The sequence below is a fragment of the Megalopta genalis genome, unplaced genomic scaffold (assembly GCF_051020955.1).
Source record: "Megalopta genalis isolate 19385.01 unplaced genomic scaffold, iyMegGena1_principal scaffold0039, whole genome shotgun sequence".
In the NCBI taxonomy this organism is placed as follows: domain Eukaryota; kingdom Metazoa; phylum Arthropoda; class Insecta; order Hymenoptera; family Halictidae; genus Megalopta; species Megalopta genalis.
The window spans coordinates 778,066-793,432 of NW_027476108.1; the positions used below are offsets into that span (position 1 = coordinate 778,066).

At 35.1% G+C, this 15,367-nt stretch overlaps 1 protein-coding gene across 1 annotated transcript; it reads right to left on the minus strand.

Moving 5' to 3' along the window:
* Positions 1-2,445: 2,445 nt before the first annotated feature.
* On the minus strand, positions 2,446-2,817 carry LOC143261184 (uncharacterized). The gene has a single exon (XM_076527762.1). The coding sequence runs from the start codon at positions 2,815-2,817 to the stop codon at positions 2,446-2,448; it is 372 nt and encodes a 123-aa protein (XP_076383877.1).
* Between the last annotated feature and the right edge of the window lie 12,550 nt (positions 2,818-15,367).

Here is a 15,367-nt window from a genome sequence, read left to right on the forward strand (position 1 = left end):
AATAAAGGTCCGGCTTCCCTTTTCGATCTGAATGGAATGGTCGAGGGTTAATGACCGATTGATCGTGGGCAAAGTGAACATTTACAATCATTCCGGAATATTTCTGCATGCCGACGTATTTTTATAAAATCGACTTAGACCAGGTTTGCTAATACATTTCTATTAAATACGTTAAATAAATTTAAGTTAGCTTTCCTTTATTTTCTGAATCAGGGCGCCGAGGCTTGATGATAAAGATATCAACTATTGAAAGGGTGATTTTGAGGTGCAAAATTGACAGTTAAGATTATTCTAAGACACTCCCTGCGCTCTGATAATATTTTCTTGTCTACACGTATTCTGTAAGCAAGGGTTCGAGGTTCCCCTCTTGTACACAAGTTACCCAAAGGGGTGAGTTTGGGGTGCAAAGTTGGCAGTTTGTATTATTTTGGAAAGTTTGTTGATACTAATATTATTTATGTCATGTAAATTTCGGCTGGGTTCTCCTCTTTTTAATGTAAATCAGCTGGTTGCGGGGCGGTGTTGTACATCTAATTTACAGAAGGGACGAATTTTGGGGTGGAAAATTCACGTAATTTTCGGAAGCTCGCAGATACTTACATATCTTTATTATGTAAGTTCATGTTGTACTTCCCTTTTAATATAAATCGGGGGATTGAGGGTTGAAGCTTCAAATGTTGATTGCCGAAAGGGTGAATTAGGGGTAGAAAGACTACGGTCTAAACTATTCCAAGATATTTCTTCGTTCTTAGAAAAATTAATTGACTAAATGTGTCGTAAATTAGCTTCCCAATATGCGTGCAAGGGTTGAGTGCGGTATGTTTAAGGCATCAGTTACTAGAAGGGTGAATTTAGGGTGCGAGGGTTTACGTAGTTTCTGAGGAGGTCGTAGACTCTATTTTTATGCGGGTACGTTTATGTGGTAGCCAGTAATTTTCATGACGTTGTAATGACCAGAACTATAATTCTAGGCAATCATAGGTCTGTTGAAGCTGGTGATACTTCTGATTCTAACCGCATTCCTGTTCTCTCTCGCTGCCGTAACACGGTTGATGGAGCTGACTCTCATCGTAATGTATCCGGTGCCCATTTTCGTGCTCAGACTGTTTTCGAGAGTAGTCGTGAGTACATGTATAAAGGCAAATCTTACTTTCTGAAACATTCGCTCTTCCCATAAATCATCTTAATATTATGCTAATTTCTTAACATAACATTGGCTATTAACTTTTTAGTTTATCTAACAAGTAACTTACGTGGTCAGCATTAGTAAAATTAAGAAACTATTAATCACTGTCTCGAAACCATTTTTATGCAAAATAATCGAATATTCTTGGTAGTTGATTGTGATAATTTTTCAGCATTTTGCTAGTGGTTTTTCGGTTGATTTAGTAACTTCTGCGGTCGTCGTTAAAAAATTTAATATAAATTATATTATTCATAATCACTAAACCATTTTTATGCAAACTTCTGGTCAAAATATTTTAAAAGTTGATGGACAATTTTGTCGTGCCTCGCTAGTGACTTTTCAGTTTACCTAGTAACTTCTGTGATCGACGTTAATAAAGTAAATAATAAAATGAATTGCACACTACGAACGTGGTCCAAAAGTATCAATAACGTCGGGGTAATTATACATACTCGATCAGCAACAAGCGGTCCGAAAGCGTTCGTTGCTCGCTTTTTATTTAAACATTCGCGCTGGTGTCGACCCCGTGTATTTTCTCGCGGCATAAGCGCCCAGGAAAATGGAAAACTGTCATCATGACTGAGGGAAGTCTGGTGAAATATTAGGTTATTACGCGATTTGGTAATCCCATATCGTCCCAGAATCCGTCGCGCGAGTAATTCGGTGAAATTAGATCAGCCATTATGCCGATCCGCAAAATTCCATCTTAAGAGAGATATTTCGGGCATTCGAAGGGATCATTAAACTCTCTAATTGTAAGTCGGCTTCATCAAAAACATCACTGACTTCTAATTTTTCTGAAATTTTAATTTCTATAATATTTTCAGACGCGTTTATAAATTCATTTCAAAAGGACATTCTATTTAAGCGTTTCTAATAAAATGTTTCACTAAAATGTTTAATTAAAATGATCATCTAAAATAATCACACACACACACACAACTAAAATGTTTACAATTAAATGTTTGAAATGAATCATTCGTCTAAAATGTTTGAAAAAAGATTATCAATGAAAATGATGAACTGAAATGTTTAAAATTAAATGTTGAACTAAAATGTTTGAAATAAAACATTCAACTGAAACGTTAAAAATAAAATTATCAATTGAAATGTACAACTAAAATGTTTAAAAAAAGATACCAAAGAAAATGTACAACTGAAATGTTTAAAATTAAATGTTCAACAAAAATGTTTATTTAAAATGTTTAAAAGAAAATTTTAAACTAAACTGTTTAGAATAAAGTTGTCAATTGAAACGTTTAAGTCTCCATCAGGTGCCTGCCCCTGGTGTCCGGTCTGGGCATACCCCACTCCACCGCCTTCGCGTTGAGGTCCCCCCCGACGACGCATCCCCCCTCCAGCTCGCGGATGGCGTCCTCCAGGGCCCCGACCTTATCGCGAAATTCCGCGATGCGATCATTGGGGGAAAGATATACGCTAATCAGCGTCAGGCCCTCGCCCTTCACCCAGACGTATCCCGCCCCTGCACCGCACGTCTGCACCCGGAATCTGGACGGGTCCGGAATCCAGATGGCAGCAGTTCCTGTCACATCGGAAAACCACGCAGGGCCCTCTCGAGATCTGTACGGCTCGCTGAGCAGAAGAATATCGATCTTCCGCTCGAGCCGCATTTGCTCAAGGAGGGCATTCGCGACTCTACTCCGGTGCAAGTTGGCTTGGAGAACTCTAGCCATTCCCGGAGAGTCTCGCCTTCGCCGCCGTCAGGGCGTCGCGGTACGTCTTACAGGCGCTGGATCCTGTCACATGCCCCAGCCTGGCAATGTCCACCCCGCGTTCCGCGCAGATAACGCACTTGGGGGTCGCCTTGCACGACGTTGCTTGATGGCCCTTGGTGCCACAGCGGAAGCACGCGTCCCTCCTGTCGACTCCTTTGCACCACCGCGCAAGGTGCCCGAACGCCAGGCACCTAAAGCACTTGACGACTGCAGCTCTTCGCCGGGGGTGGCATCTTACCAAGCCGATCCGGACGGGGCCACTGCTGAGCAATTTGCTCGCTGCCCCCTCGCCCAGCTCGACGATGGCAAGTCTCTGGCCCCTTGTATTGGCCTTAGTGACGATCACCTTGGCGTCACCACTGGCCTCTCCCAGGACCTCTCTTAGGGCATTAGTAACCTCTTCGCTAGTTGTGAGGCAGTCTAGATCCCTAATTTCCACCGTAGTCCGGGGCTCGATCCTCCTCACGGAGCCCTCCTGCCCGATTGCGCTTTTGATCGCCTCACTGAAGGCGACTTTCTCCTCCTGCTTCGTCTTCGCGTCGAGCTCGAGGATCATATCTCCTGTGCGGGCCTGCCGAACACTCTTTACTTGCACCCCGGTCAGTTCTGGGGCGACCAGGGACCGGAGTCTTCCAAGTACTTCGGCATAGGTCTTCCCTTCTGCCGGTCGTACAATCACTGCGGCCGTTCTCAGCCGCCGGGGCCGTTTCTTCCTCTTCTTCTTCTTCCTTTCCCTCCCTGCTGTTATCGCCCCCTCCTCATGCTTCCTGCAGGAGGCACACACCGTGACCGAGGGCAATTTCGGCCCGGCAGAGACGGGGTGAGACTTCAGCTTTTTTTCCCTCCGTTTTTTTTTGAGACGACGCTCCATGGCCCATCTTCTTCTCCTTTGCTCTTCTTCTCTGGCGGCGATGGCTGAGAAGAAGGACTTTCCCGGATCTTACGGGGGCGCTTCCCCGACTCCTTGTCTTGCTCCCGCGCAGGCTGAGCTAGAAGCGCAGCCTCCATGGCGTCGAGCAGCTCGACGCACCTCGGTAGCCCGCTCTTAATCGGCATGGCCACATTTCTCTGTTTTGTGGTCGCCGTTTCCATCTCGACCATGATGTCGCGGCATTTGCCAAGCAAATCGCGTAGCGAGCTCCGCAAGACATCAAGATATTGCAGTTCCGCCGCTATCCTCGTCAGTTCGACGGGAGCCGAGCGGTCCACTCCTGCAGCACTGCGGTCGTTGGATAACGACGTCTAAAAAACCACTAGCAAAATGCTGAAAAATTATCACAATCAACTACCAAGAATATTCGATTATTTTGCATAAAAATGGTTTCGAGACAGTGATTAATAGTTTCTTAATTTTACTAATGCTGACCACGTAAGTTACTTGTTAGATAAACTAAAAAGTTAATAGCCAATGTTATGTTAAGAAATTAGCATAATATTAAGATGATTTATGGGAAGAGCGAATGTTTCAGAAAGTAAGATTTGCCTTTATACATGTACTCACGACTACTCTCGAAAACAGTCTGAGCACGAAAATGGGCACCGGATACATTACGATGAGAGTCAGCTCCATCAACCGTGTTACGGCAGCGAGAGAGAACAGGAATGCGGTTAGAATCAGAAGTATCACCAGCTTCAACAGACCTATGATTGCCTAGAATTATAGTTCTGGTCATTACAACGTCATGAAAATTACTGGCTACCACATAAACGTACCCGCATAAAAATAGAGTCTACGACCTCCTCGGAAACTACGTAAACCCTCGCACCCTAAATTCACCCTTCTAGTAACTGATGCCTTAAACATACCGCACTCAACCCTTGCACGCATATTGGGAAGCTAATTTACGACACATTTAGTCAATTAATTTTTCTAAGAACGAAGAAATATCTTGGAATAGTTTAGACCGTAGTCTTTCTACCCCTAATTCACCCTTTCGGCAATCAACATTTGAAGCTTCAACCCTCAATCCCCCGATTTATATTAAAAGGGAAGTACAACATGAACTTACATAATAAAGATATGTAAGTATCTGCGAGCTTCCGAAAATTACGTGAATTTTCCACCCCAAAATTCGTCCCTTCTGTAAATTAGATGTACAACACCGCCCCGCAACCAGCTGATTTACATTAAAAAGAGGAGAACCCAGCCGAAATTTACATGACATAAATAATATTAGTATCAACAAACTTTCCAAAATAATACAAACTGCCAACTTTGCACCCCAAACTCACCCCTTTGGGTAACTTGTGTACAAGAGGGGAACCTCGAACCCTTGCTTACAGAATACGTGTAGACAAGAAAATATTATCAGAGCGCAGGGAGTGTCTTAGAATAATCTTAACTGTCAATTTTGCACCTCAAAATCACCCTTTCAATAGTTGATATCTTTATCATCAAGCCTCGGCGCCCTGATTCAGAAAATAAAGGAAAGCTAACTTAAATTTATTTAATGTATTTAATAGAAATGTATTAGCAAACCTGGTCTAAGTCGATTTTATAAAAATACGTCGGCATGCAGAAATATTCCGGAATGATTGTAAATGTTCACTTTACCCACGATCAATCGGTCATTAACCCTCGACCATTCCATTCAGATCGAAAAGGGAAGCCGGACCTTTATTGACTGAAATCAGCATTCGTGAATATTTCACAGTAATTTAAAATACTCACCTTACACCCCAAATTTACTTCAGCAGTAACTAATACACGTCAGTCATTAACCCTGGACCTTTAAATTTATAAGGAAATGGAGTTCTAGCTTAAATCTATTGACAAAAATAAATCAATACTCATCAATATTTCGAAATTATTTTAAATATTAACTATGCACTCCGAATTCACCCCTTCAGTAGTTATCACCTTGGTCAACAACCCTTAATTTACATTAGAAAGAAAATCTAGCCAAAATCTATTTATTGAATACATAGGAGCATGTAGACATAAGCAGAAGTGTAACTTAATATTTAAATTAAAATTAAAAAAATTAAAATTTTGAGATTTAAATAATTGAAACTTTGTAATACAAATTCAATTCTTTAGTAATTGATATATTGGAACTCAAGTTCCAACCCTTTAATTTACATTATCCTAAATTTATTCACTAAGTATACATATGTATATCAGCGCAAATAGTATTCTAAATCTTTTCGTCCCTCTCTAAAACCCAAATGAAAAATAACATTTTATTTGCATAATAAATATTTTTTTTATCATTTGCAATAATAAATAAATAATTTGTCGAATTATTTGAATGATTTTTTAATGAAATAAATAATTTTATTATTACTAGCAATATAAAATATCAATTCAATTTGCAATCTTTTTTTTTCACTACACCCCGAACCCTCCATTTCATACGCCATCCACCAAGCTCCATAAAAACCCGTCCACCTAACCTAAACCTTCGACCCTAAAATCCGCAAGAAAAAAAATCGTGACCACTTCCGTCTGCGAGAAATCTTTGCTATCGATGGGCGAACGACTTTTCCAACGGAATTTTTCGGGGACCGAGCGATCTCAGCGACTCTGCGAGATATCTGGAAGCGGCTTACGCAAAAGATCGGCATCGTTCGTTGCCCGGAGCACGAAGGCCAGGAAAATATTTTTCTGGCGTCGATTTTCACGGTCGGGGCACGATCCTCCAATTCATTCCACTGGGTTAGGTCGCGGAGGCTTGAGACTGCATTCTTCCAGTTCACCCACCTCCCCATTTTTTCGTCGACGAAATAAGGGACCCGATAGGAGCCGCGCCAGAAATGGCGGTTAGAGTGTGCGATGGGATCGGCGAGGGTGTGGAGGGGAGAATTTTTGTATTCCGACGTTTGCACGTTCCTTCGACAGATGACACCCGACGCCACACGTCGCACTTTTCGCTCAAAGAGTTGGCCACAATCCACAACTTCGTGCGACTTTTATGAAAATCGGTGTTTTCATGTTTTCGAGGTTTCCTGAATTTGAATGCGCTGTCGATACGAAATGCGACACCAGACGCTATCGACGTACACAAGCATTGTTTCGAACTTATTTTTCGTAGATGTTAATTTTAGTTGAACATTTTATTTTGAACACTTCATTTTAAACATATTGGTTGTGAATACTTTATTTTACACATTTTAGTTGAACATTTTATTTTAAGCATGTTTATCGAACAGTTTGTTTGAACATTTTATTCTAAACATTTTAGTTGTACATTTTACTTTATATATTTTCATTGACCAAGTACTTATTTTTTGTGGATGTCAATATTTTTCTATTTTAGCTACAATATTTGCCTACGATTTTTGACTACAATTATATGATTGGAATATAAAATTTCATACGACGATCTTCGTGTTAAGTAATTTTTGTATTTAATTGTGATAAAAATGTTTACTTAACCAATTTTTTTTAAATAATATTATAGGTCACGTAGTACAAATATATTGTCTAAAGTAGTAATAAAGAATATTATCAGTTATGAACAATATGATTATAGACAATGTAATAAGAAAAACATAATCAATTATAAATATTGTTTAAATTATTGTTACATATGTATTGTTAACTAGGGATATGTCTTTTTCTATCGCTCCATTGTGTGGTTTTCGTATGTACAACAGATCCGACGTCCATTTTTTCGGTTTTTTTTCGTAATCCGCTTGATATTTGTATCTGAAAAAAAGATACTACTCCTGAGGACTACTCCTGTTTCCAGCACACTTTTATACAACACTCTGTATATTGTTACCGATATTCTTGTAGAGCATCGAAAGACAAATGCAACGAGTATAATGAATATATACAGTGACTCGCATTAATATTCGGACACGATATTGATACAAGAACAATTGCTCCTTTTTATTGTTTATGATAGTATTATTGAATCAATTGTTTTCTCATACAAAGTAAGTAGAAACATAAATTTTGTTTATTTATTGCACATGTTCTTTTGTATAATAAGCGATGAACAAGATTGTGAGGAAATTTAACGTCACAAAAATATTCGGATAGTGAATGAATTACATTAATTTTATATAAAATGAAAATCTTTTTAATCACGTTATCATAATATTAATATTTTGTCGGTTGACCCTTTTGTTTTATTACTTCATGTAATCGCTTGGGCATGTTACAGATGACTTTATTTAAATAATCCGACGAAATTCGTTTCCATTCGTCTAACAAACGTTGTTTTATCTTTGTTGTTGTCTTTGTAAGTATTGTACGAATTTTGTGGTCCAATTGATATCATAATTTTTTAATTGGATTTAAATCAGGCGATTGAGGAGAAGGATGCAGTACTTTTGGACAATTGTTTAACAAATATTCCTGTACAATTCTGACCTTGTGTTTAGGATCACTGTCCTAATAAAACTTAAAACTGTACGTACACCCATATTTATAACACTTGTAATTAAATTTTCTTTAAAAAATGTCCAAATATTTCATTTTATCCATAATACCATCGATAAAAACTAGTTCACTTATACCTACGGACTGTCCGATTATTTTTGTGACGTTAAATTTCGTCACTATCTTGTTTATCGCTTATTATACAAAAGGACATGTGCAATAAATAAACAAAATTTATGTTTCTACTTACTTTAAGGAGTGCTTTATTATATGAGAAAACAATTGATTCAATAATATTGTTGCGAATTACTGCATTTCTTTCGCGTCGCGGCATTTTATTTACAATAAAGTACATAAACTATAATACAACTCAATTCAATTATGTTTGAGATCTTTGGACCGCTCGACGATCCGATCCCGACTCTTCGATTGTCCGTTGATAACACACCTCCGTGGCAACCCCTCTCTTCTATTATTCTTTAAGGAGGTGTTCACAACAGGGCTGTTTCACATTACAGCCACTTGATTTGGACAAGTCGCCGTAACAATATTATCATAAACATTAAAAAAGAGATATAATTCTTGTAACAATATCGTGTCCGAAACATTAAGTAATCAACTTTCAAACGCAAACATATCGAGGTTAAACAATCGAAAGTATTCAATCATTATACTTGTTGGATTCGTTTCTTCGCCCTTCATCAAAACACGTACGATTCTATTTAAAATTAAACGAAAATAATTTATCAAAAATATTTAAGTTCCTCTGCTTTCAGACGCTACTATCTCAGGATTAAATGACCACAATACTACTCGTCTTATCATGCTCTTGTTACGAGCCGAGGGCCAGGCAGTTTGGGTGGCCGGAGGTTGCATGTAATTGGAATTTTTGGATGAGGTGCGTAGACCAGCCGATGTTTATTTCGACACGGGTAGCTACCTTTAAAATTAGGATAAGGTGTTTGGAGAAATTGATATTAGGGTTAGAAAAGAAATAAAGATATACCTCGAGCGGTTAAGATATATCTTGGTGGGTTATACCAACTACTGGTTTGAAACAGGAGGTGGAAATGATTAAACTTGAAACCAAAGAAAACTGGTAAAAACTAAATTATTACGCGTTGGGTTTTACAACTGTAAGTAAGTTTTCGCGGAAGAAGAATTGAAACTCGATGTTACTAATGTTTCCGCGTCGACGAATGACTCGAAACTAGCCCAATTCCCGGTCGCGTTTGGGCCCTTTATATAGTCAGTTTTTCTGTGGAAAAATGGTAGTGGGGATGATCCTATGTGGTCCGACTCCAGAAATGTTCGTCGTCGTACTCTCTCGGAGGTACTCGACTCGCGATATACAAATGAATCCCCGGCTGGCTGGCGCCAGCCTGGCGTATGCCTTCAGGAGCGAATATAAAAAATTCGTGGGAAGATTCTCCGTACGTTACACTCTAAAAGGCTCTTGAAAGCAAGCTACGAAATTCTTTTATTTCCGAATACCATAATCTGCGAAGCTTCAGAAAATCGGGTCTGCTTTATTCTACGTCCACCGAGATGGATATCCGGCGATCGTAATCCGCCGTTCGCAGAAGTCAGGAGACCAGAAACATAAAAACAACCGTGTCGCTGAAATTTCGCAACTCCATGTATCGGATTAACCGTCGGAAGACGGTTTCGATGGTCGCGGGCAACGTCTTACGACCGTTAGTCTATACGTACTCCGAATATCGCTTTCCGGCAAATTTTTTTTTGGGGGGGGGGGTAGTACAGCTATGCTCCATAAGGTACGGAAGAAAGCGGTGGAGGGGGACGGAACTAAAGGAAACCAGAAATCCTGCTGGATGATTGGCTTCTATCTTCAGTACGATCGGATCGCGCCGTTTATTTACAACACAGAGGCAACCTTTAGCGAACACCAACGACGACCCCCCACCCCACCCCGATCCAGCACCTAAAGGTGTCGGTGATGCAGCCACGTAGTGTTTGCACTCGTGGTTGGAGTGGCGAAAGCGACGATTCGTTACCGGGAAACACGCGAGTGTCGATCGAGTTTTCCTTCTTCGGTTTCGGCGGCGCTGTTGGTGCGGCGAGTTTATTGGAAATTTATGGCGACGGCGGGGAATATCAATTTTGGTGGGACGTGACTGGGAACAGGTTTTTGGCAGCGTTAAAAGGAACGCATTGAAATTGCTTATCGCTTCTAACGGTTAAGATTCGAATTAAAAAATGCGATCAATTAGGAAGAATATTATTTTTGGTTTATGGACCGTCGAGGTCATTTCAACCCGTGGCGTTTGGATCATTGCTTAACACGTTCGCACGCAGCATAAAGAACGTCATATTAATGTTCTGAATATAATTATTTAAAATTATAGCACACAGCATGATATTTAGAGAATCGATGCCTTCACTTTGGCGGCATTTTCATCATGTCGTGTAAGATGATACAATGTATTTAATGCAATAAATACAATAAATATAACTATGCTGATAGCGAACGTAATATAATTTAATTACTCAGCTTTTGGCAATTATGTAAAATACTAGAAATAGTATTTAATGTATTACATTATATTATATATAATGTACAGTTTTTAGTATGATATACAGTATAAATGTATTTAATTATACTATATAATACACGATATAATAATTTAGTATAATATACAGTATAATATATATATATATATATATATATATTATATACCATATATTATATTATATTATATACCATATATATATATATATATATATATAATATATATACATAATTATAATTATATATTATAAAATATAAAAAATGTTAATTTAATAATATTTTATTAATTATATATATATATATATATTTATATATAAAATATATATAATTAATAATATTATCAAATTTACATTTTTTATATTTTTTTATTGCTGCAGCATTTAATACATTATTACCGTATTAAATTATGCATTAACCTAATAAGAATGGTTTAGTACGATTACATTGTGTATAATGTTATTGATCCTGGAATTCCTAATAAATTAAACATTATTTAAAATCATGGAAATTTGAGTTCCTCGTTGTATTATTCAAATATTTTAATGATGCAACAATCTAGTTATCGTTATTTATGCGATAGTAATTATTGATATCTAAATTCCTCATAAATGTGATATCAATAAATAATCATTGTACGCAATATAACAAACATTGTTAAAAAGAACAATATGAGACAATTTTAAACAATATCATATGAAAATATAACATTGAGCATCATATATCCCATAAATTTAATATAAAATTCGTATCGATGTTATTATAATTCCGTTCAATATTATTGGAGCTTTAATACCTGAACAAAAAATATTATTTAATATCATGAGAGTTGAAGTTCTCTACAAAAAATATTATTAAATTATTATTATATATGTTATTATATATATTAAAATATTATATTCTCGAACTTAAAATTCATATTATTCTAACATTAATTAGTGTCGTTAAAATTCAAATTGCTGTTAAATTGACATAAACTAATATGTTGAGAGGTATTATTGTTTCCTGTTGTCGAAATATAAATTTCTTATAAGCTAATATTGATTTCGTGAGAGACTGGATGTGGTTTGTGGTGAGTGGACGGTGACAAGGTGACTATGTACATATAATATTATACGATATTGGCTGTAATGTAATTAGAACTCGCCATTTGTGATTGTGATTGGAGTATGATGAATATTGTAATGCGACTGTAATTACATGCTATTAGGAGAAGATGATTGATTAAAACCATCAACCCAATTATATGTATATTAAATATAGAAAATAGTATAATACACACACAATAATTTTTTTTTTTGTTAAGTTACACAATTTTGCTTCGTGTAATGTTTAAAAGTGTAAAATGATGATAACGATAATTTTATCATTTATAATATTGTTTGTTATATTCCCCGCCTATTTTATATCTTCTACACTTTCTAAAATTTTTGGTATTTCTATATTTGATCATTGGTAATTAGTTATTAATTTTATTTGTCATTTATATTAGTACTACCACGATTTACAGCGGGTATTTTTTATAGTTTTCCCCCAGTTTACATATCTTACAATTTTTAAATTTCTAGTACTTGTATATTTGACTATTGCATTTTCTGTAGACTCTATATTTTTCGTAATCACAACTTACACCGGTCTTTTTTTATAGTTTTCCCCTATTTTGCATCTTTCATAATTTTTAAATTTTTAGTTCTTGTGTATTTGACTATTCCATTTACGTAGTTTCTATATTTTAGTATTTCTATATTCGCCAGTTGCATTTTAGTGGTTTCTATGGCTTTAGTATTTCTATATTTGATTATTACATTCGTGCAGTTTTTATATTTTTAATATTTCTTTATTTATTACGTATACTCTATTTATATTGTTTATACATATAGCCAAATATAAAAATACTAAAATGTAGAAGCTACATGAATTCAAAAATTCAGTAAATTTTATATTTGTTGTATATTAATAATCTATATTATAATATAATAATATAATAAATATAATATATATAGTAATATATAATAAATAGTATCCATATTTGAATATATCTACATTTGATTACTGAATTTATATAGTTTCTACATTTTACTATCTTTATATTTGATTATTGTATTTCGTCAAGTTTCTAATATTTCTATCATTTTCTTCTTAATTGTATTTTGCATGTATCGGAATTCTGCCATGTATTACAACGATTCTTACAATCATTGAGCTTCTGCTGTGATTTTTTAATGTATAGTATTTCTACAGTCGACGACATTTATCATTTGATGGATCGTGCGAAATCATTCGGCTCGAATTCACATTTAACTAAACTCGAATAGCGGAATTATGTTTGATGCGAGATTTTCGCGGAAAATTTTGCGAAACTCTCAACGGTATTGATCGACGAGAAAGAGAATGATCGACTTTCGAGTTCACGTCGTAATTGTTGCATAGGGGATTATGGATTTGATGGATTGATAATGAGCCAGCTATCAGCGCAAGGATTATTTCGTACTGGTTTCGTGAATGTTTGATAAGCTTCGATTAGGCCACTGATTTTACATGTCTATATAAAATATACATTTGTTGTTGTAATAATCTCTGTGCAATTCGTCAGGAGAAATTCATTATCGAACGTATTCTCCTTTTAATAATTGGGAACCATTTTAATGAAATTTGTTCATAATAATTATTATTATTATTATTATTTCCTCTGCAGTTCGATGAAAATTAACGAGAGAAAATCACCTTCTATAAACAAATACAACCGCGTATTATTCTTACGATTATTTCAACATTCATTTAAATTGAAGTTATGTGTAATGATAATTAAATATTACATTGGTTGAAGTTACGTGAAAATCAAGAACAGAAAACATTTTCCATAAATAAATATATTTATTTTAATTATAATATTTATTTTAGTTACGAACTTATATGAAATAATTATTAAAACCTATTTTCAAAGAAGTTTCATGAAGATCGTGGAGAATAAAATCATTAGTAATAAATGGATATGTACACGTACATTTTTGTTAAAGATTGTCTCAATGTTTATTTAATTTTCAAATCATTCATAATTGATAATTATTTCATTGGTAATTAAGTAGAAACCTTCAGAATTAAAGTTTTCTTGTACATATATACATAAATATAAAGTTAAAAAAATTGTGTCTAAAAATATAGCAGTAATTTTCTTTCGAAAAGAAAACTTTCGAAATCATAATTAATATTGCTTGGTCATCTCTCGGCTCGCTAATGTGCTTCAATAATCAAACACAGCTATAATTCCCAAGAGCTCCATGCCATAATTATCACGTTCGAAAATTCAATTATTGTATAATATGAGAATCAATTCTATTTAGTATTTCACGAAACCGAAATATGGATGTATATAAATTCCATAATTAATATACAAGGAAATTCATTTATTTAATAACGAGAAAGCTACGTATTTAGTGTATCACGAATGAAAACAATAATTGAAACAATTTTTAATTAGTTATATAATATTTTCGGGATTATTTTTATTAAAATTGTATAATTGATATAACTGCGGAATCGAATGATGCGAGAGAAGTGAAAATCAATGTATTCAATGATCGGCTGATGATTGAGAAGTGAGAGGCGATTGAGATTGTTATTTACATATGTCGAGAATATAGTGCGTGAAATTAGCGTAAATATTCGCGTGTATATTTTAATTTTTTGTACAATCAATTGACAATATAAATTGATGAAATTTGATTATCAACAGTATACAACAACTCTGAAAATTCTTCGACATTTTGCTTTTATTGAAATTCCTTAATAACATATCATTTAATATCATCGAAATTCAAATTGCTGTAAATTTTCGCATTAGCATTGCTGAAATTAAAATTCGTATTAATCTAACATTAACTGGTGTCGTTCAAATTGTAATTGCTATAAAATTAACATAAGCTATGTGGTCTGGCTAGAACTTACTATTGTTATAATTTATATTATTTACCATTATAAATTGATAAAATATGATTATCAACAATGTTGAACAATATAAAATTCTTATGATATTTCAATTTTTATTTTAAATTTCGTTCGAAGAATCGCTGTTCCTGTCAACAATCAAACTTCGTCTGAGGAATAATTACCCTTCCACAAAATTCAACTATTCCGATCCCTTCATTATAAAGTTTTTAATATTCGTATAGCCTCGGGCTATTTATAAATTTCTCGGAGAAAAAATTTTACAGATTCTCCGACGTAATTAACTCCTTGAAATACGATTTCTTTCATTGTCATGTTGATTAGCATACTCTGTCGTTAATAAATTCTACACGAGACAGAAAATTTATATTTGTTACATTATATGACTGCATTGTTTTAAATGACAACATATTCAATTTTTATTGTAACATATTTTTGAACATTTAGTACATATCGAATATATATCATTCGAGCAAGGAGGGGATAGTTTTACCCTTAGAAATATAAACGAAGGAAAGAAATTCAATTTTTTAATATCTTTAAATTTTTATCTTAAATTTTTTTAATATCTGGTGCAATTTTAAAAATATGGAAGTTCTATCTCAAAGAAAATAAAAAGGGGTGCAAAATCTAATTTT

Excerpts from the sequence above, each read along its gene's own strand:
- LOC143261184 (XM_076527762.1), bottom strand. The coding sequence starts at position 2,817 with ATGCGGCTCGAGCGGAAGATCGATATTCTTCTGCTCAGCGAGCCGTAC.